This window comes from Equus przewalskii, chromosome 9 (genome assembly GCF_037783145.1).
Source record: "Equus przewalskii isolate Varuska chromosome 9, EquPr2, whole genome shotgun sequence".
NCBI classification, from domain to species: domain Eukaryota; kingdom Metazoa; phylum Chordata; class Mammalia; order Perissodactyla; family Equidae; genus Equus; species Equus przewalskii.
Genome location: NC_091839.1, coordinates 60,584,136 through 60,605,186, shown reverse-complemented (window position 1 = coordinate 60,605,186; position 21,051 = coordinate 60,584,136). Strand labels below are relative to the sequence as shown.

Here is a 21,051-nt window from a genome sequence, read left to right as displayed (position 1 = left end):
TGCACCTACACCTCCCCTGAGGTCTGATCATAGCCACCTCTCTACCCCAGCTCTGTACCTTCACCCATAGTCATTCCAGGGCTAACCCCAGCCCTGCCTGAGCCATGAGCACCACAGGATCCACTGTCTGTCCTGTTGTCCTCACACATCCACACCATGCCTGCCTCCTGTAAACACCAGCATGGGCAGCTGTCACCCAGCCCTGCTTTCCAGGACTCACAGCGCCTCCAGCCATCATTCCTTCAAAGCTCACTCAGACAGGAAGCGGTGGGAGAATTCTGGACAGACTCTTGTTTTTTCATTCATAAGCTTTCCGGATGCTCAGCGCTGACTGATGGTGATTTAAACCTCACAGGTGCAGATAGTCCTGGCTTATGTATTAGAACGACTTGCTTTTGTGGACACTTATTTTTTATTGAGCCATAATATACATACGATAAAATGAATAAATCTAGGTATACAACTCAGTGACTTTTTACATATGCCTATGCCCCTGACATGCCCACAGATGAAGATACAGAACATAGCCAGCGCCCTGGAAGACCTCCTCACCCACTTCCCACCAGTACCCGTGCCCAGAGGTAGCCACTGTTTTTACCTCTATCACCATGGATTTCGTTTTGCCTGTAACTGAACTTCATGTAAACAAATCATATAGTATTACTCTTTTGTGTCTGGCTTCTTTCCCATCATTACGTCTGTGAGATTCATCCATGTTGCTACAGGTAAAAGGAGTTCTTCCCTTTTCTTTTTTTTTTTTCTGCTTTTTCACCCCAAATCCCCCCGGTACACAGTTGTATATTTTAGTTCTGAGTCCTTCTAGTTGTGGCGTGTGGGATACCGCCTCAGTGTGGCCTGATGAGCAGTGCCATGTCCACGCCCAGGATCCAAACCAGCGAAACCCTGGGCCACTGAAGCAGACAGCGTGAACTTAACCACCCGGCCAAGGGGCCGGCCCCAGTTCTTCCCTTTTCATTGCTGAGTAGTATTCCATTGTACAAATAGATCAGTTTACCCATTCTACTGGTGTTCTGATTTGGGGCCATTATGAATTAGGCTGCTGTGGGGTGGACATGTGCCCTCCTGTCTCTTGAGGATATTCCCAGGAGTGCAATTGTTAGTCATAGGGCAAGCCGATGGTCAGCATATGTAGATACTGCCCAGTACATTTTGTGGGCGTGTCTTTAAAGGCGGAATACTCAGTGACTGTGTTTTTACTGGCCACGTTCTTCCCTCTCGGCTGCTAAGGTAGCCTGGTGAAGCTGAGGGACCTGCGGTTAGAAACTAGGAGCCCTGGGTTTGAAGTGGCTCTGTCACTTACAAGCTTGGTGTCCACAGGCAAATCACTTAACCTTTCTGAGCCTCATTTTTAGCCTCTCTTAAATGGAAATAATAAAACTAATTACCTCGCATAATTAGTGTGACAATTAAATGGGCTGTCTATAACAGCTCTTGGAGGGTTGTAAAATATAAAAACCATTCTTATAACTTGAACTTTTTGTGTTTCATATGTATTTGCCTTGAAAAGGGTCTTTATTTTCTTACCTAAAAAAATTTGAGAAAGACTATTAGTAATCACTGAAGAAGGATCAATCTTTTAAGAGGAAAAAAATACGATTTCATTATGTTACAGCCCAGTCTATTTTCTGGGCAGTCACCGCTTTGTATGGGCTCCACACCCCAAGGGCCCCTCCACTCTGAGCACAGCTGGGAGCCTGCAGTCTGCTCACCATTCTCCGCAGACATTCCTTTCTTCTCATATTTGCCTTCTCTGCTGAGAACTGTCCCTCCCTCCAGGCCGCCTTCCTCGGTTTTCATCTCGTCAGTCCTGAGTCTTCCGTGAGCATCCTCAGCAGCGTCACTCATGGTTGTGCATGTGCACACACGTGCACGGGCACTGTTATAACAGTTCTCCCAAGTATCTGTGGACCCAGTCGTACTGCTTCTCTGCAGAGGTGATCTGGCCTGAAAACCAGCACAGAGCACTTAGTAGGTATTTAATAAATATTTGTTTGCAGAGGTGGAAATAGCCGAAATGGCTGTCGCCTCTCCACACTCTTCTCAGACAAGCTCTCCTGCTCTCTGAGCAACGTGCACGGCTCTCTCTGGGAATCAGATACTGTTGTGACTGCAAGACCCTCCGGAAAGGGTTGTTCACAACCCCAGTGTTCCCTGCACCCGGCCAGATCACGCAGGAGCTTCAGAGCTGGAGAAGCCTGTGTTCAAATCCTGACTCTGCATTTCCTGGTCTTGGTTTGTTTTTTGGGGGCGGGGCGGGGGGTTGCTGAGAAAGATTAGCTCTGAGCTAACATCCATTGCCAATCTTCCTCTTTGTTTGCTTGAGGAAGATTTGCCCTGAGCTAACATCTGTGCCAGTCTTCCCCTATTTTTTATATGTGGGTCACCGCCACAGCATGACTGACAAGTGATGTGGGTCTGCACCCAGGATCTGAACCCACACTGATGAAGCAGAACGCACCAAACCCAACCACTAGGCCACAGGCCGGCCCCCTGGTCTTGGATTTTGCAGAAGTTCTAGCCTCCCTGAGCCTCAGCTTTCTCGTCCGTGAAATAGGGTGGTGTTCGTTACCTTTCAGGTGGTTGTGACGATAAGAGAAGACAATCAGGAGTAGCTGTTGGGTTTTTTTTTTTTTTTTGCTGCTTCTCACTCCTCCTGACGGCACTCAGCTTTGTGTCTTTTTGGATGGCCAGACCTCTTTCCTTCTGCACGCACACACCACGCACACATGCAAGCACCACGCACGCACGCAAGCAAGCACGCTCCTCCTTGGTCTTCTCTGACCTGTTCCCATCAGGGTCTCCTGCATAGAGGACCTGCCTATTTAACCCTCTCCTCTCCTGATTCAAACCATCATGAAGACAGGAACATAGAGTCGCTCTGTGTTTTGGGTTTGTTTGGGTTTCTTTTTAATATGTAAGTTAATGACGGGATCATTGTTGAGGAAGCAAATGTCAAGGCAATTTAATCTTTGGGTCTTTGAAATGCACGTAGAAACAGAGGCAGTCGAGACTGTGTAAGACCTGCTGTACGATTAGGTTTGTGTATTAAACAGAAGAAGAAAAATGTATCTGTTCAAATGCTCCCACTATTGCGGGTTTAGGTTGAATAGATTATTATCTGGAGGAAAATTCACGTATACATTAGACGGCAAAGAATTCATAATTGTTGCAGTTTTCATGTTAATTATTTCATGTTAAAAAATTGTTACTGCATAAATTAACACATTCTTTCGTGGAGAACATATTTTAGAAAGATTTGTTACTTTAATAACTCTTTGTGTATTAGAAATCCCAGATGCCTGTACTAATTAAATATAATCAGATTTTGGATTCAAAAAGCACAGTAGCCATTTAACACAAACAAGCAGGCAGCTAGGTTGACAAACACAGTCAGAAAGAAGTGGATCCCTGTTTCTTTCAAATTTCGATTTTCACAATTCAGAACTGTGAATTCAATTCCTGTCCTTCCTTTGTATTACAAGGACTGGGGATTATCAGACTCAGAACGCCAGCTTTCCAGCTCAAGGGCTCCTGCAGAATTATTAATCAGCCTCTTCTGAGGCCCCTGTAATCCGGTGGCAGATCAAGGCTGATCTGGCCGTGAGATGCCCTCCCTCTGCCCCTGTCGGCACATGCGTTTCTTGTTCTCCGTCAACAACAGCATTGCAATTCCCACGCAGTGCGCCGTGACCTGAACAGCAAATGTCAGGGGAAGGGGGGCGGGGGGGGGCTCTTTTTAATTACTGAATTTAATCTAATTCTTCCCATACTGGGGAGGCAAACCATCCTTTGACAAAAAGCAAACCCTTTCCAAGGCAGCTATTGTTTTACGTCCCAAGCAGGAAACGCGTTTGCTTGCACTGCCCGCGGTCAAAGTTTATCATCTATCCTGAGGGGCCGTCTGGGGGTGGGGCAGGGGCACCGACTGCCCTCGGCTGGTGGGTCGTCTCTCTCGCCAAGCCGCCAGGTTGCATGCCTTCGCCGAGCCTGGTTCTAATCGAGCCTCCCCATCCTCAGTTTGGTACGCTTCCGTCACCAGGCAGCAGAGCGCCTTCATTTGTATTCCGCCGCTCACAGCCGCGGGCTTCCACCGGCATCTCTGAGAAGGTTGCTTTGTTTATCCGCTGAGCCCCGTGCGGCTGAGGGGCCAGGTTAACCGGCAGGGACTGGGGGTGAGGCGTCCAGGGACAGGGAGACAGACTGTGCAGACCATCCATTTCCCTGGAAGACAGCACGATGGAAAGCCAAAGATTAAAATGAAAAGAAAACGGACTTGAACTCACCCTTACCTACCCCAGTGTCCTTTAAGACTAAAACTGATTGCGGGGAGGAGATGCGCTCCTTTCTTCCAGCCCATAGTCCGACAGCCCCCCGACTCTGCCCAGAGGAAACAGATGGACAGCTGTAAGCCCTGGTCACTGAGAGCCTGCTGGTCGCAATACCTCTCCTTGTCATGTGCCCTGGGCGGTCACGTTCTGTATTCCGTGTGGCTGTCTCTCTCTCTCCTTTGTGCCTGTCTCCAGCAGAGTGATTTGGCGCTTGTTTCCAAATGGTCAAGTGCAAGTCCTTGGTCTGTGCATCCCCCGTTTTTTAGTAATCATCAAAAAGGAAGCAGATGGTCACCCTCTGTGATTTTAAAGTGTGTAAATAGGAACTGCAGACTGCCATCAAACATCAGAAATGTCACTTGGCTTCCTTGTCTTGCTTTGCTGGCAAAAGGAACTCCTGCATTTGCATCATCTGGATAATCAGGGACAGGCGGTGCATATGAAAACTACCCCAGATTTGAAGCCTCTGTTTCTTCCAGCCAAAGGAAGACGTTCAACAGCATAGTGAGGTCTTCCCAACAGCACTGGCACTGGGGGGGGGGGGGGCGACAATTTAAAAAAGCAGCCTCAAAGTGGTTATTGTCTTCTGCATATCCTCTCTTCCTTCAGTTTCTTCCTAACCTTCAACCAGACCCTCAATATGACCCCAGCTGTTCCCAAGCAGCGTCTCCGACCCCGCTGCTGGTCCTTGCTGCCTAGCATACTTTGTGGCATGAAGTCAGACTAACCCAGGCCCACTGCCCCTTCTGGGGGTGGCTGGATTCTTGGAATCATTTCTGTGTTGAGCTGCATCCAGGACATCTGTTTATGACTTAGGTCTGAGTTCTCACCATCCTCAACAGCAGCGTGCAGATGGTTACCAAGCTCTGTACACAGCTTTCTTGCCTTTTGTTCCGGATAAAAGTCCACAGAGGTAGCGTCCATCCTACTGGGGCTGTGAATCAGAATTTTCATTCTGACATTGCTTCCCTTTTGGCTCTTGGAAAGCTGGAAGGATAATTGGAATTAGTCAGAGCTTTGGTGTTCTAGAAGAGCAAGCAGGGTTCCTCCTTCCCTCACTCCACCCAAGGCAGCTGCTTAAACCGGTGCTGCCAACACAGTCTGCATTTCAGGGAAAGTCCTCTTGGTGATTTTTAGATTTCCTTCCTGAGTAAAGCATCAAATACCCATGATTTCAGGAGATGCTCATTAATTTCATTCCTTACTTCTGTGTTGCCAGTGACAGTTATCCTGGGTTGTCATTGGTCACCATTGGGAGGAGGGTGATGGAGAAAGGCAAGCAGCCCAGAGCATCCTCCCCCCACCTTCTGACTCCCCCATAAATGTGTAGAAGAAATGTCACAGCCTGCTTTCTGTTCTCCTCGGAAGACTGTCATGCTCCTGCACGGTTCATCTGCCCGTCTTTCCTTCCCACGACTGGTGCCCCCCTTCTCCCTGGTGCCCGGGTTTGCTCCTCTTTGTCCTCTGGTTGTCCTGATTAGGTTTTCAATACCCACTGATGGACCTTCCACCCCTTCTATGTCGGGTCCTCGATTTTGGGCTCCCCTTGGAACTTTGCTCACCCCTCTTAGCCTAAATATTCCTTCCATGGATTCCGCTACACCAGACCTTGGATCTATGCCTGGCTAATCAACCCTTGTCTTTGCAATATGTTCAGGCTCTGCCCCTGGTCCTTGGTTTTTGTCTTCCTTGCCTGCACTCACCCCTCCTCCACCCACATCCTCTCTACTCCCTGTCTCCTTCCTTCTCAAACACCCTGCTGACCGTATGCATTTCAGATGGAATATCATCTCACTCCACTGTACCGCTTAGTTTTCATTTGTTTTTCTTTTTAAAACATGGTGCTAAAACCTTGTGAACTTAAAGTAGAAGTTTCAGCAGAATATGTCACCAGGAATAACTGCAAAACACACAGTTGTATGACTCCAGACACGTTTGGCAAATTCGAAAGTCGTTCCTTGGGCCTAGTGTGAAAATTCTGAGTTTGCTTTGCCAGGTTTTGTTGAGTTCGAAGTCATTGCTTTCTTTGAATAACCACAGAGTTGCAGGTCAGGTCAGCTTTGATTTTACGTCTTTCACAGGATATCCTTTCCTAGTCCTGCCTTGTCACCCCTCTACCACCACATAATCAGCTTCCTGTTACTGGCCTAGTTCATGATTTCTTTTCCTTTATTCTCCCGGATAACTTCAAAGTTGAAGTATTGAGCATTATTTAATACTGAATGTAGTAATTTGCAGAGTTTGTGGCTTCATAATTGAAGAGGGCTCTAGATGGATCTTTGGTTCAGAAAACCAGTGTCTATTGTTGATGCTAATGCCTTTCCTCCTTGGAAATGCTCTTACGGCACCACTTGTATTCTCTGTAGGAAGGATTTGGCTTCTTGTATTCTGCACTGGCTTTGCCTTCTCCACCTTGGCCCAGATTTTTAGCCAAAGGGGATATTTTCTGAGACAGAGCTATGGAATTGGCCTGGTCACCAGGAAAAAAAAAAAAAAAAGCCTTAACAGCCCAGCTCTACACCCAGACCCTGTAATGTGAGCTGGGCCCCACCCAGGCCTGTCCTGGTGCCACCCTGAGCCTCACCCAGAGAGAACCATGGGTCACACTGCAGCATTTGGATGTGGCCACCACTACCCAGAGCCTCCATTCCCTGTGCACTTCCTCTTTCCCCTCTCTCCTGAGCTGTCTTCTTCCTAAAACCAGCCTCAATTTAGCTCTCTGTTGGGTTATGTGAACTCTGTCTCCCCAGCTGCCTGGAAAGCACCGGGGCAGGAGGTGACCTATGCTTTGTTTTCTCAGGAGTCCCTCCCTCTGTGCTGGGGACTAACTGGACACTCCGTAAGTTCTCAGTGATTGAGTGATGAGTGTATTGGGTTTTCTTCATCCTCTTTCCCTTCTTAAAGTTTGGAGAGCTTTGGCTAACCTGATGCAACTCAGTGCCTTTGCCTTACTATCCAAATGAAATAATAGCTTGCATTTATTTAGCTATTACAAGGTGCCAAATGCTGTGCTAAACCCCGTACATTACTTGTAATTTTCACCACAGTCTTATGAGGTTATCATCCTCCTCAATTTACAGACAAAGAGACTGAGACTGAGGGAGGCTTTAAATGGTCACCCAGCAGAGGCCAGCCCTGTGGCCAAGTGGTTCAGTTTGGCACACTCTACTTCAGCAGTCCCGGTTTGGTTCCCAGGCACAGACCTACACTACTTGTCAGCGGCCATGCTGTGGTGGCAACCCATGTACAAAATAGAGGAAGATTGGCACAGATGTTAGCTCAGGGTGAATCTTCCTCAGCAAAAAAAAGGTCACCCAGCAAATCCAATGTGCAAGCCCAGGTCTGCCTGATTCTGAAGCTCCTTTCCTAAATGACTGCCCTAGGCCTTCTGCAAATGACCCCTGGATCCCAACTCAGCCCGCAGGTGGGCCTCTTTGCATCGTCACTGAAGAGCATTTGCTCCCTGTTCTCTGGCCAGCTTACATATGCTTAGTGCAGGAAGTAGACTTGGAGCGAGTTTCTGCTGTCTTCATTTGAGCATTTGAAATGCCGCTGCCATCATCTTAATGCATGAAGATGCATAAAATACAGTAAGTAACTGAATCAAGTAAGAACTGTTTCTATTTGAGGGAGCAGAAAACAGGTTGGCTGGCCCCTAGGGGTAGGGACCTTCATTAACTAGAACAGTGCCTAGGGGCAAGGATGAGCTATTCTGACTTAATGAATTTAGCTGGTCATCCTGTTTTCACTTAAAAACCAAGAGCATCAGTCAGACTGTCTGGAGTATGGTAAGGATGATTTTATACCTATTACTCTAAGGGTGAAGATAATTATTAATTTTTTGCACTGTGGTGTTGTCACTCTTTTCTTTGTTTGCTTGATCAAATCTGTGTAAAGCAAGAGAATTTCTTTGGCCATCAGAGTGTTGGATAAATTGCTGGGTTGACCCCTTAGCCAGTTAAAGCATTTGTTGAGCAGTTGCTGTTTAACCAGCCTTAGTCAAGGTAGTCTGGAGGAATATAAGAATATAAGTATAAAATGTGGTCTCCAGCATCAAAGGATTCACTTTCTATTTAAGGAGATAAAAAATAGCACATGTAAAACTAGTGGAAAGACATGTTGGAGACATGGGCATGGCGCCATAGGGTAGAACGGCATAGAACCAAGGTTCATATCCCAGGTCCCCCATTGCCACGTGTCTTTGGCATCTCTCTTACCTCTCTGTGTTCGGTTTTCTCATCTGTGGAACAGCACTATTACCGGTATCTACCTCCTATGTCTAAAGCGCTTAGCGTGATGTCTGACGCTTTGCAAGCACTCAATGTATGTTTAGCTGTTGTGGTAGCTCCTACTGTCAAGCATTAAACCGTTATTTAGAGCATTGACTCCACATGCCCTGGCGGGATCAGTGAAGGCTGGAGTAATCACACGTGACCTCAGGAGGGATGTGGGACTTGACTGAGTAGGCTTTAGCTAAGCAGGTGGAAGGAGAGAAGGCAGCTAGAACAAGCTAATGTAGAAGGAGCAAGTATGATTGTGCCAAGTGCAGGGTCCAGGTTATGGGAAAGCACACTGGACTGGATTGACTGTGCGTTTGGGCTAGCAGGATTCAAAGCTGACTAGATACATGAAAACCAGGCCTGCGAAAACCAGGTGGGGGATTTTGACTTCATGCAGTAGGGAGCCCGCTCTGGTTGGTGAGGGGGACCCATTAAGAAGCTGAAGTTTAAAGTAATTAGTTGGAAGGACAGTGACCTGAAGGCAGGGCACTGAGCTGATGGCAGGAGGACCTAACAGAAGGATGAGGACCCAAACCAAGTTTTGGCAGAGAGCTTAAACAAGAGAGGGCAAATCTGAGGGACTTGTCAAAGAGGGAAACAAGAGGCCTCGGTGACAGACTAGATGCGAGGTTTAAGGAAGGGGAGAAGGCCCAGCTGGCTTCCAGCTTCTCCACCTTGAAGCCTGGCAGAACGATGATCTGACTCCCAGAAAAGGGATTGTAAAAAAAGGGACCCTGGAGGGGCTGGCCCCGTGGCCGAGTGGTTAAGTTCGCACGCTCCGCTGCAGGCAGCCCAGTGTTTCGTTAGTTCGAATCCTGGGCGCGGACATGGCACTGCTCATCAGACCACGCTGAGGCAGCGTCCCACATGCCACAACTAGAAGAACCCACAACGAAGAATACACAACTATGTACCGGGGGGCTTTGGGGAGAAAAAGGAAAAAATAAAATCTTTAAAAAAAAAAAAAAAAAGGGACCTTGGAGCCAGCCCTGATGGCCTAGGGGCTAAAGTTTGGGCTCTCACCGTTTCGGCGGCCTGGGTTCACTTCCTGGGTGCGGAACCACAACACCTGTCTGCCAGTTGCCATGCTATGGCACCAGCTCACAAAGAAGAACTAGAACGACTTATAACTAGAATATACAACTCTGTACTGGGGCTTTGGGGAGGAGGACAGAAAAGGAGGAAGATTGGCAACAGATGTTAGCTCGGGGCAAAACCTTCCTTGCAAAAAAAAAAAAAAAAAGGGAGGGGTGGACTCCGTTTATATCCTTAAATATTAAAGTGAGAACATACTTTATAAGTCAGTCATTTAGTAAAATTTTCCACCTAGTACAAGAATCTCCTTTATAATAAAATGTCTTCATAGTAAGATGATTTGGTGAAAAAATAAGTTTAGATTCATAGTTGCCACATTTCAGATAAAAGTGGGAGACCCCCCAGAGGCCTTTGCCCTTAGGCATTTGCAAATCAAGCGCCAAGACTTGGGATGAGAGACAGAGTGTGTCTAGGGCATCCGCATCCAGCCTCGTTCCGTGGAGGCGGTGGGCAGGGTTAGTCATGAGAGAGGGTGTGTCCCCAAAGAAACAGGCAGAGGGAGAAGAGTCTGCAGCCCTGAGGCCTGGCAGACACTCGGAATTAGAGTCGGGGAATGACGAGGAGCCTGCAGCAGAGACAAGAAGTGCTTGGAAGGAAAGGAAGAGCACCAGGGAGGAAGAAACTCAGACAAGATCATTCACTTCTTTATAGAAAAGTTTGAGCATTGCAAAGTGTTAGAGTATGTTAAGTGTTACTCCTTTGTTCCTGAGATTATTAGTATTATTCAATTGTGAAAAGTGTGCTAAAATAGCACCAATGTGACTAGAACCACTAGTTAAATAAACATGATGACAGAAGTGACAATAGAAGCATAACCTACCCAATTGTTAATTGTGAATAGACACCCGTGGGCCTTGAAATGTCGTGGTGCTTTTCAAGAATTTTGAAAAGTCAAAATGCTTTTCACATTCTATCTCATCGCAAGTTGTTATCAAAGTAGTGATATGTTACCTTCCAAGTTTTAAAGACAAGGAGAGAGAATGAGGTAGGATGTCATCACACTTCCGCTCACGAGCACCAGTGGCTTCCCATCACACGTAGGATGGGATCCAGAGTCCTTAGTGTGGCTTGCAAAGCCCCACAGATCTGTCCTTGTAGCCCATTTTATTGTTCTTTCTAGCACTTGCCAGCGTCTGACATATATAATGGCCACTCATTTGTTTTATCTCCTTCCCCAACCAAGCTGCCAGCTCCATGAGAGCTGGAGTTGAGGTCACGGTTGTATCCCCAGCACTAAGGACAGTGCCAGGCACATGGGGGAAAGTCCGGAATTACTTATGGTAGGAAAAGAGAAAACAAAACCGGACCAGCAGTAGTGGGGTTTTTTGTTGTTGTTTTGTGGACAAACTTTGATAAGTGAATAAATCTACAACCCTCTCCTTTCTTTTACTTGAAGCATGGGTGATTGTTAACCTTGTTTTAAATGAGAAAGACCAGGGCCGCATGAGGGTGGATGATTGGCGTCCAGTGACCTCCTTCCTTCCCAGTCTGTTTAGAAAAGGATTTCCACTTTCTTTGGCCATGAATGCTCCCAGTGCCTCTGGCCACCTTGTCTTCCTGCTGATGTAACACCGTAGCTGCACTCCAGTGAACTGGGCCCCATGATCCTCACAGAGCAAAGTCTGGGGCTCCTTCCACGTCAGATGGATTCACTCAGACCCAAAGGGGATCTGAACACACTTCATTTGGCACTAAAAACGTATGATTTTCCAGGTATTTTTAAGTTTCATTAGTGTCTGGCAGATGTTTTTCTACTAGTTGGTGGTTGTTCAGCCCTTAAAAGGGCATCCAGATGGAGATAGACAGTGACACTGGTCACTGAGGACAAACAGCAGGGAACTGAGAATAAGCCCCAAAAGGAACCAAGGTTGTTCAGCCTGGAAAGGAAGGCAGGAAGGGCTGATCAGCTGTCCAGTTACTCAGGCATTCATTCAACACCTCTGTATCGAGTGTCTTCTGTGTGCTAGGCTCAGTACTGGAGATACGGTGGCCATCCAGAAAGGCATGCTCCTGCCCTCAGGGACAGTATCTGTCTCTGGAGAGAGATCCATGCAGACAACTGTTGTATTCATTGTACTTGAAGAGTAACAGCTACAAAGGACAAAGTGCTCTGGCAGCGCAGAGCTGAGGAACCTCCCCCAGTCTTAGTGCTCAGGCAAGGTTCCCTCTGCAAGGGACAGTTAGGCCAAGAACAGAGGAGCAGGAGATAGCCATGAGCTGGGAGTAGGGTGGGGACCTTTGGCAAAGGGAACAGCCTGTCCCATGGCCCTGCAGCAGGTAGGAGCAGTCAGAGAAGGTCAGTGGAGAGGTTGGGGTAGGGAGGGGAGCAGAGGAAGAGAGGCCCAGGATAACAAGAAGATGCTGGAGAAGTAGGCAGGAGGGACCAGATCGTGCCTGGGGGCCCAACTGGAAGGCCATTGCAGGAGTCCAGGCAGGTGACAGTGAACAAGTGGGCACTAGAGCGAGGGTAGTGAAGATGAAGAGAAATGGACACATTCAAGGGTGTGAAGTAGACTCAACATGGAGGATGATAAAGCGGCCGGGACACAAGATGACTCAGTAAAGATTTATTGAGCTCCCTCTCCAGGCGGGCCCTGTGCTGCTATCCAAGTGCACAGTGATGCACAAATAGACACAGCATCCAGATGAGGAAGATTCTCAGCATCCTGGTATCGTCCTCTAGGTAGTTCACAAGGCAGCAAACCCTGAAAAAGCAGCAGAATTGTGGGGAAGATGAATTTTGGATGTCGTATATGAGAGGCTATTTGAGACCTCCCAATGGAGACATTGACTGGGGAGTTGGTTCTACCGGTCAGGAACTCGAGACGGAGGGGGTGCCACGTGGTGATACAAACACAGGCGTCACTGGAGTCGGATGGTCGTTGAAGCCAGGGGAGCGAGTAAGACCCGTGTTGTTACCACTGGCTTATTTCACATCTCAACAGACTTTAGAGAACAGGAATGAGATGTATGTAAGAAACTGTTATTTAAAACACTAGTGTGTTTACTCACCACAGAAAATGATTCAGCCTAAGGCTCACTGGTCCTCTGTGCTATTCCAGGGGATAAATGACTGAAATACAGAGATATTCTACCTGTCTGGTGGCTCCAGGACACAGGTCCCAGTGATAGCACCAGGTCAAACTTTCAGCAATGAGTTTAGCTTGGGAGGTTGGTAAAATCTGTAAACACTGCCTAGAAAACATTCACAGGAAAAGATGCTTTCCAGTCCATACACAAATACATATGTATTATGTATGGCCTTTGTCTGTTGGCTTCAAAGAGTCCTAACTGTTAAAGTAATTCAGTAAGGAATAAAAACTGGGGTGATGCTAATTCCTTTATTTTTTTAGTTCATGTAAACATTGAACAGTACCTTGAGTGTTACCATGTCCTTCAGAGCCCGTGATGTCAGTGACGCGGGTCATCCATCATACCTGCGTAGTTTGCCAGCTTTCCTCCAATAAAGTGCAGAGGAGAGGAAATGGCTTTGGCATCTGAATCCTGCTCCCAAATGAGAATTTCAAGAAGGGTGAATCAGCCAGTCACATCACAATACCAAGTTCATCGTAGGGTGGGTCTCTTGACAGCATCTGCTTTTTTCCACCAATCCGTACTGCTTAGAAGACAACTTTGATCCTAACTTTATGCCTGCCATGATATCTGTGAAAAAATCTGAGGGGTCAGAACTTTATTTTCAAGGAAAAGGTGATGTTTACACCCAGGAGACCCTTTCTTCCGGGTTTCTGAGCTTTCCTAACTTCACCCAAGGATAGAGCCCATCACAGCCCCCGGCAGGGCCATCCATGGGATTGTATAGGTCGTATACTGGACAGCCTTAGGGACGCTGTTCTCATGGACTGGGGTTTGCAATGTGCAACCTGCATATCCGTTTGCAAAGATCCCTTCCGAAAACCCCCGGTGAGCTCTCCCCCATTCAGAGCTGCATCCACACCCTCAGGAGGTGGGGAACCAAGAGGAGAGGAAATAGAGGTAATGAGATGAGTAGAAGAGTGAGGATCGATCGATCAGTTCTTATGTTGAAACTAAGTTAATGATTAACAACTAGCTTATCACTGCTTTAATTTATTAACCTTTTGTCTTCCTTGAAAAGGAAAATATGAATTATCTTTAAAGAAGCTTCTTTTGTCAACAGTGGCTGCCATTTTAAGACGAAAAGAAGTGGGTGAAATTGGACAAAAACATTCCTCATGTTTTTTCCCTCCAAACTGTATTAGGTGTAAATACATTGCTTATCTTAGAAAGCAAACTAATACAAAAGAAATTTAAGTAAGCTCGTGCTAATAAGTCAAAGAACATATATATAAATGATTTCCTATCAGAGATCCTTAATAGCCTTTGTTTTCACTTATTTTTTGAACATTTATATAATTCTTGTTGTAGGTGATATAATGAGAAAATAGTAAAGCAGGTTAGTGCAGTTGGCTGACATATTGACATGTGTTTATTTTTTTAAAATCCACAATTATGAAATCTTCTCTGGGAAAATCCAAAATGACTTTATCCAAATTTCGAATAGTTTACTTTCAGCAGCACACACCCCGTCACCAATGTTGAGCGATTCCAAGAAAGGAAGAAAGGCTTCTTTTTCTTGTCATTTTATTTGCAGGATTTGTTTCTGCACGGGGGAGAAAAATGTTCTGTTTGCTTCAGAGATGGACATAGATTTCCAAGCCATTTGACTCCAGAGATGGTTTAAATAGGAATGAATTTAATATACCTTTAATTCTCTGAAATAAGAGAACTCCAGCTGAGGTTTGTTCCAGGGCAAAGCCTGCTCTCGACACTGAGGAAAATCTATTGCATTAATCCCAGCGGCTCAGAGTCCAAAGCTGCGTGAACAGAATGCTGGAGGATAGGACGTGTGAGAAGAATGCTTTGAAAGAAACTTTAAAAACAAAATGACTTTTGAGAGAATACCAGGCCTTGTGTGGAATCATGTAACACTTAAGGAAAGATATAAATAATATGCTTGAGAACATGGCTAATTAAAAATAACTCAATGCATAAAAGGAAAAGAAAACTATAGGATAACTTTTCTGCTCCAGTGTTAATGTGAGCTGCCGTATAATGAAATAGCAGGATTTTTTATTATTATTATTTCATTTCACACTGGCGTAGAAGAGATGGAAAGGAAAATTATATTGCCAGAAAATGCCAGGATAGATTTGCTAAAGATGTTGTCATATACTGTATTTAAAACAAAAATCTAATTATGGTGATTTATCATACCTCTGGTTATTAAAACCATGCTAATTTAAAGATTTTAATCATTTCCACTTTTGCACATTTCCTAGAAAATACTATGAAAGTTTCTGATTTTGTCGGCCTTTGTATGGTATTTTTTTAGGAGCTCCTAAGTAAAATTAACACGCTTTAAGCATATAATTGTATTTATATCCATAATAAAAATTCCTTGTGTTTTCCTTTTAGTTTGTTCAATGAAATATCTGGAACTGCTTTATAATTGCTCAGCCTGATGTGTGAGAGCAGAGGCTGCTGAGTCCATTTTAATTCCCTGTTCACACATCTAGCCTTGTAAAGGGCAGTGTGGACCGCACCCTTCCTTTTGGATTGGAGAGAGGATTCTTTTAATGATGGGAGAAATTTGAAAGAAAAGATTCTACTGACTTTGGCATGAATACGCTCCTTGGTATCGAGAAATCAGAGACTCATAAGACAGTCATTGAAGCAAGACTGCTTTTTAAAAACAGGCATTACATTGTACCCTCTGTGGCTGGTAGGAGATAGGTAGGGAGTAAGTTAGGGCTCATACAGTGCAGAAGAAACTATCCTGGAATTAAAGATAGTCACTATCAGGGGGAAGGGTGGAGGGAAGAAAGAGCACGTAGGGAGAGGAGGAGCCAGAGGCTAAATCCTTTCTCTGCTCTGGGTGTGGGAGGCCTCGGGAGAATATAGCCCATTTCAACATCACACAGGGGCCAAAGCAAACTGTCTTCACCCTGGGAGAAGCCTGGGGATTCGATCTGATTTTTATGCCCCTCGATCAGAGCAAATATGGCTTTATATACTCAAGGACCCATAAGAGTAGCATTATGATCCAATATGTGTATTTATTAAAATATAATTTCAAAGCAAAACAAAAAATATCTAAATTAGTTTCCTAAATCACAGGTCAGCCCGACTTCCAGAGCAAACCTATGACATTCAATATGGTCCAAGATTCAAGTTCTAGAAGCCAGAGCTTTCAGGGACTTTGAAGTCCAACCCTTTGATCTGAAAATTAAAGTTAAACTGGCTTTAAGGTCGCAGAGCGAGGACTAGACCCAAGCTTCTCAGTCCTAGTCCGTCCGTTCCTTGCTTCACGCCCTGTCCATCATCCTCTCTGAACCTGCTGCCTGAAAGCAGCTTCCGAGTGCTTTTCCCTCCCCAGCCCGTACCCAGCGCAATGCGCTCTGTCTGTCCAGTAACCAGCTGTTCTTCCTGCAGGTGCAAAGTTCCCCATTAAGTGGACGGCCCCTGAAGCAGCCCTGTACGGGAGGTTCACAATCAAGTCTGACGTGTGGTCTTTTGGAATCTTACTCACAGAGCTGGTCACCAAAGGGAGAGTGCCGTACCCAGGTAAGAGCAGGGCCCAGCAGGAGTGCGCCTCCGATGGCATGCTCTTCCAGCACCACTTGGGGGAACCTCACCCCGTTTGCCTTCTAAGCCCCATCCTCAGCTTTCTACCAAGCCCGAGTTTGAAGAATGTGAACAGGTATTTAGGAGAGCCAGAGAAAAGCAGAACTGGGAGCCACTGTGGTATGTCGACAAACAGCCACCGTGAATTATGTGCCAGGATTAATGTCATTAGCAGCTGGTACGGACACTTCAGTCCACCCCAGCTCGTAGAGTCTCTGCTCTCTCAGGAGGAATGTGTGTCTGTGGCAGAACCTCCAGCCGAATGGAGTTGGCAGACACTTCTGGGAAAGAGGAGAAAAGCCCCCAGTGCTTTTTGATTACTCTGTAGCACTGACCCGTGGAGTGGACCTGGCGGAAAGATGCCGGGACCTGTTTCCTCTGCGGGCCCCAGCTCCAGATGGCCGGAGAGCGGAGGCTCATGGGGAGCACAGTTCAGAGGCTGCTCACTGCCCACTTCTGAACAGTGGAAATATGCTGTACAGCAGCAAGTAGAATGCAAAGAACTTGGAGATTCTTAGGCCTCGGAGTTTTTCTGGATTATCAGATTTCATGCTCTCCAAAGAAACCACGGGTTTTGGTTCTCCACGCTTAAATTCATTCCTTTAGATAGATGATAGCATAAAGTACACTCAGGCCATTTCACCTCCATGCTTTAGTGGTTATAGCGCAGGGACAGTCCACTTTCTGAAATGTTAAGGACATATTTTTCAGTTACTACTGAGAGAAGAAAGAACATTGCTGCCTCTCATTCCCTGCCTAAGAAAGGAGCTTAAAAAAAGCAGCGATAGAAACGATAGTAGAGATTAATGAGGAATTGAGGTCTCTTGCAAATCCTGGCTTTGTAATCGTATCTTTGCAGTCACAGGAGCCAGCGAGGGCAGATTAATTGGTAATCCCTTTGTTCATTTTGTATGACTGTTTCTGGTCATCTTCAGAGAATGCAGAGAAGTAAAGAGGATCTCTTTCTGGATCGGTGTAGCCTCGAGACTCCTAGGAGAGCCAGGTTGGCACAGAGGCAAAATTGACAAATGTCCCGTCTCTGAAGCTCTGGCCCTGAGCATTTAGAGACGCAGGAGGAAGTCAGCTTTATTGATGCCACGGCCGCTGCTGCTCCCAGCATGCGCCAGTGGGCAGACACTCCGGGAAAAGCCAGCCAGCCCGGAGGAAAGGGCTGCCCTGGAGGGGCCTGGAGCCCGGCGTGGGCGTCCCTGAGGTGCTTCTCCAGGGGGACATGTGCAGGTCTCTGGATTTTGAAGATGTGAAGGCCCCTCTCTCTTTATTGTCTGAATTTTGCACTAATTCCTTCCCAATCCGCCCAAGTTTACAGTCACCTGGTGTGTTAAATGCTCTTGGGGAGAAAAGGTTAATACCGTTTGGCGTTCCTGTGAAGCCCTTCCTTCCAGCAGTAACACAAAGCCGCTTTTTATGTCCCAGGGTTGCACACAGAAGCCGAGACAAAGCGGGGGTGGGGGGGCTGGGAGAAGGAAGGCAGGTGTATGTTGCTGACGGAAGGGCTTTCCCAAGTTTGGTTTTCTCATAAAGAAAATGGCCTCATTTTACGACTCGGACTAGGATTCATTCATTGGGCATGGCATGGGTAAGTGGGAACTGTGCCAGGCTTTTTGCTCTACCTGAGAAGTGAGTTCAGATAAGATAGTCGTCCTCTCAGCAGACATTGATTAGACCCTTCCTCGAGCTAGACACTGTCTCAGGTGCTGGGGATAGAACAGTGAGCAAAGAAATAGATTTAGTCCCTGCACTCATGGAGCTTACAGTCAAATAAAATATGCATCAAGTCCAGGAAGAAATCGGCCTCTTTTGTTATTTATTTACTATTGGAGGAAATCACCCTCAAGGGATGGAATACTTGGATTTACCCACTGTGGGCCCCAAGTCTTAATTCTGGTAATGGGGTCAGGGGCGTCTGATCCAGGTATCTACATACAACAGGTGCTGAGAGGGGCCTTGCCCCCAGAATCCTGGGAGGATGTCAAGGGCGTTTGGCATGAGAACTCAGTCCACTTGATTAGGCTTAGTTTCGTTCTGTGAGCAACTGCTGATGTGCGGGCGGCTTTGATGACCACCCTAATTCTATGCGGGTGGCAGAGAGAGCGTGCTGTACCTGGAAATCTTCACGGAGAAGAAGGCAAGTAGGGTTTCCACCTCGAGCTGAGGAAGAGGGCAGAGGGTCCCAGACAAGGATGGGCATGTGGGAAGGCACCAAGGCCTGGGAGGATGGCGCCAGTTCAAAGAGCTACAGGATAGTGAGTCTGAGGAGAGGAGGGCTGCGAGGCGAGGTTCCTGGAGATGCAGCTGGAGAAGCTGGCCACAGCCCATCGTGAGAGGCCTGGCGCACTGCCACGGGGAGCCCCTGTGGCCTGGCTGGTTGGAGTGGTGGCCAGGGAGCTGTGTCCACGGGGGAGTGACGTGAACTGCTCCTCACCCACAGAAAGCCACAGAAAATTGTTTCCAGGCCTGTTCCTAGCTGTGAGTGCTTCTTGTTTTTGTTTTTAAAGACAGCTATAATCATATTTAATTGAACTTCTGAATCTCACAGTGTACTCTTCTTGAGGGAGAAGCTTCTACAGAGAGATTCCAATTATAGGATTATTACCTTAATGAAGGATAACAATTCCTAAGGAAGAGGTGGTTTCATTAGGCTTCATTCAGAAGTCCCTGTGAAAGGTGGGACCTTCCTGTCTGCATCCTTGATGTTTGTGGTGTGGCCACATCAGTCAGTGTGTGCAGAGGTCTCTACCGCATGGAGTCCTCGTGCCTTCGTGGTACCCCAGGACAGACGCCCCGTCCCTGTTCATCAGGACTTCCATTCTGACATCTGGTTGTAGGAACTTCTCAGCTGGCCAGAGTGTATTTTCAAGGAATTATTTTTTCAAGAATGGTAGGTGGTGGCACATTTTTCTGAGTTCTTTCATTCCTGAGAATGGCCTTCGGTTGCCTTCACACACGGGGAAGGTGCTTTGACTGGCAGGTGAGGGTGGAGGTCGAAGGAGGGCAAGGTGACTTATAGCTGGGCTTTAGGAAAGCTTTCCAAGCTGTTTGCCCAGCGCTAAAGAAGGTCCGGAAGTAAGAACCAGAGAAAAAGCTTAGAAGGGAGTATGTGAGGGGTGACCAAACGAAGGGCAAAGGGCCCGAGGAGACAGTAAAACATTGCATTGGTGATTAGTTAGCAAGTCTTGTAAAAGAAGGGGAAGAAAGACAATCTCAGATTGAATGAGGGCCTTGAAGCCAAAGAAACAATACTGAAATGTCACACTGAGATGAACAGGGAGATAGCGGAGAGGAGTCGCCTCACCCGACCAGACAAAAAGGTTGCCTCCAGGATGTGTGACAGAGACAGACCTGCTTCCAGAGATCAGCTCCCTTTCACAGGTTCCGTAGGAGCAGCCTGACCCGCATGCCTTCTCAGCATTGCAGTCTAGCTTGCTTTTCTGTAAGCCAAGGTTCAGAAGCATCCTTTGCACCAAGATTAGAACTGATTTCGAACTGATGGATTGTTGTCCATGGGAAATGAAAACACTTAAAAGCAGTTTTCTGGAGTTGATGCATAAAACCAGAGCTACGCATTTTAAGCTATCATTGCCCCTTCAAATCCTTCTTTTCCCCTTTGCCTCCCCTGCCACTGCCCCATGTCAGACTGTCATCCACTTGTGCAATGACCTCTTCATGGGACGTCCTGCTTCCAGTCCCCACCACCACCACCATTCTATCATTGTCACCACCAGAGTTATTATCCTAGAAAACACAGACCCAGTTATCTTACTGTCCAAGTTAAAAATGTCCATGGCTTCCCCTTGTCTTCCAGATAAACTCCAGAAGCCTTAGTTTTGCACAGTGCTTCATAACTCTTTCCTTCCAGTCTTTCCACAAATATTTATTGAGCACCTGCTGTATGCCAGGGACTGTGCTGTCACCAGGAGTACAGCAGTGAACCAACAGACAAAAAATCTTGCCCTTGTGAACTTTTACTCCTCTTGGAAGAGAGAGACGATAAACAAAGATAAATAAGCAAAATAGATTCAGTGTTGGGCTGGTGGTAACAGGTAGGGAGAAAAATAAAATGAGCAAGGAGATAGAAGGTGTGAGGAGAGCATGGCCAGGGAGGCCCTCACCAGGAAGGTAACATCTGAGTAGGACCTGAAGGAAGCCAGGCTAAGCTAGGTCCATATGTGGGGGAGGAGCCTTCCTTCAGAGCAAACCGGAGCCCAAATGCTGAAGAACTGCCAGGAAGCCAGTGTGGCTGGAGCAGAGGAAGCAGGGGGTCGGAGTGGCCCCAGGGAAGATCAGAGAGGACCTCTGTAGTTATAGCTTTTGCCTTTACTCGTAGTGAGATGGGGAGTCCCTGAGGGGCTTTGCGTAGGTGACGTGATCTGACATGATTTCTCTCTCTCCCCCACCCTTCTCACCAAGACATCTCTCTCTGGAACATGCAAGTCTCTCTTCTCAGCTCCACTGTCTACCTCAGAATCCTTCAACGTCCCGCCCAGACATCCCCTCCTTTCTGTAGCCTTCTCCATGTCGAGCCCAAATGGGTCACCTCTGCTCTTGCTTCCATGACACCTCTTGAAGCCCTTGTCTTTGTATCTCTCTTTTCCAGTAGCTCTGAACTCTTCAAGGAGAAGGGAGCTCCTTTATGTATTCCCCTT

At 46.8% G+C, this 21,051-nt stretch overlaps 1 protein-coding gene and 2 long non-coding RNA genes across 17 annotated transcripts in view; 1 reads left to right on the top strand and 2 right to left on the bottom strand.

The window, feature by feature from the left end:
* FYN (FYN proto-oncogene, Src family tyrosine kinase) overlaps positions 1–21,051 on the top strand; it is a 204,486-nt gene that overhangs the window by 175,556 nt on the left and 7,879 nt on the right. For all 15 annotated transcript variants that reach the window (XM_070556836.1, XM_070556842.1, XM_070556838.1 and 12 more), the window contains one exon: positions 16,196–16,327. In XM_070556836.1, coding sequence (XP_070412937.1) covers positions 16,196–16,327 — 132 coding nt within the window. The remainder of the gene's footprint in view (positions 1–16,195; positions 16,328–21,051) is intronic.
* Positions 2,905–4,763, bottom strand: LOC139073376 (uncharacterized). Its single transcript, XR_011522032.1, has 2 exons — positions 4,464–4,763; positions 2,905–4,242 (listed from the first exon to the last, which is right to left on the bottom strand). It is a non-coding gene; the product is annotated as an uncharacterized lncRNA (long non-coding RNA).
* Positions 12,277–13,703, bottom strand: LOC139073377 (uncharacterized). The gene is made up of 2 exons (XR_011522033.1): positions 13,101–13,703; positions 12,277–12,429 (listed from the first exon to the last, which is right to left on the bottom strand). It is a non-coding gene; the product is annotated as an uncharacterized lncRNA (long non-coding RNA).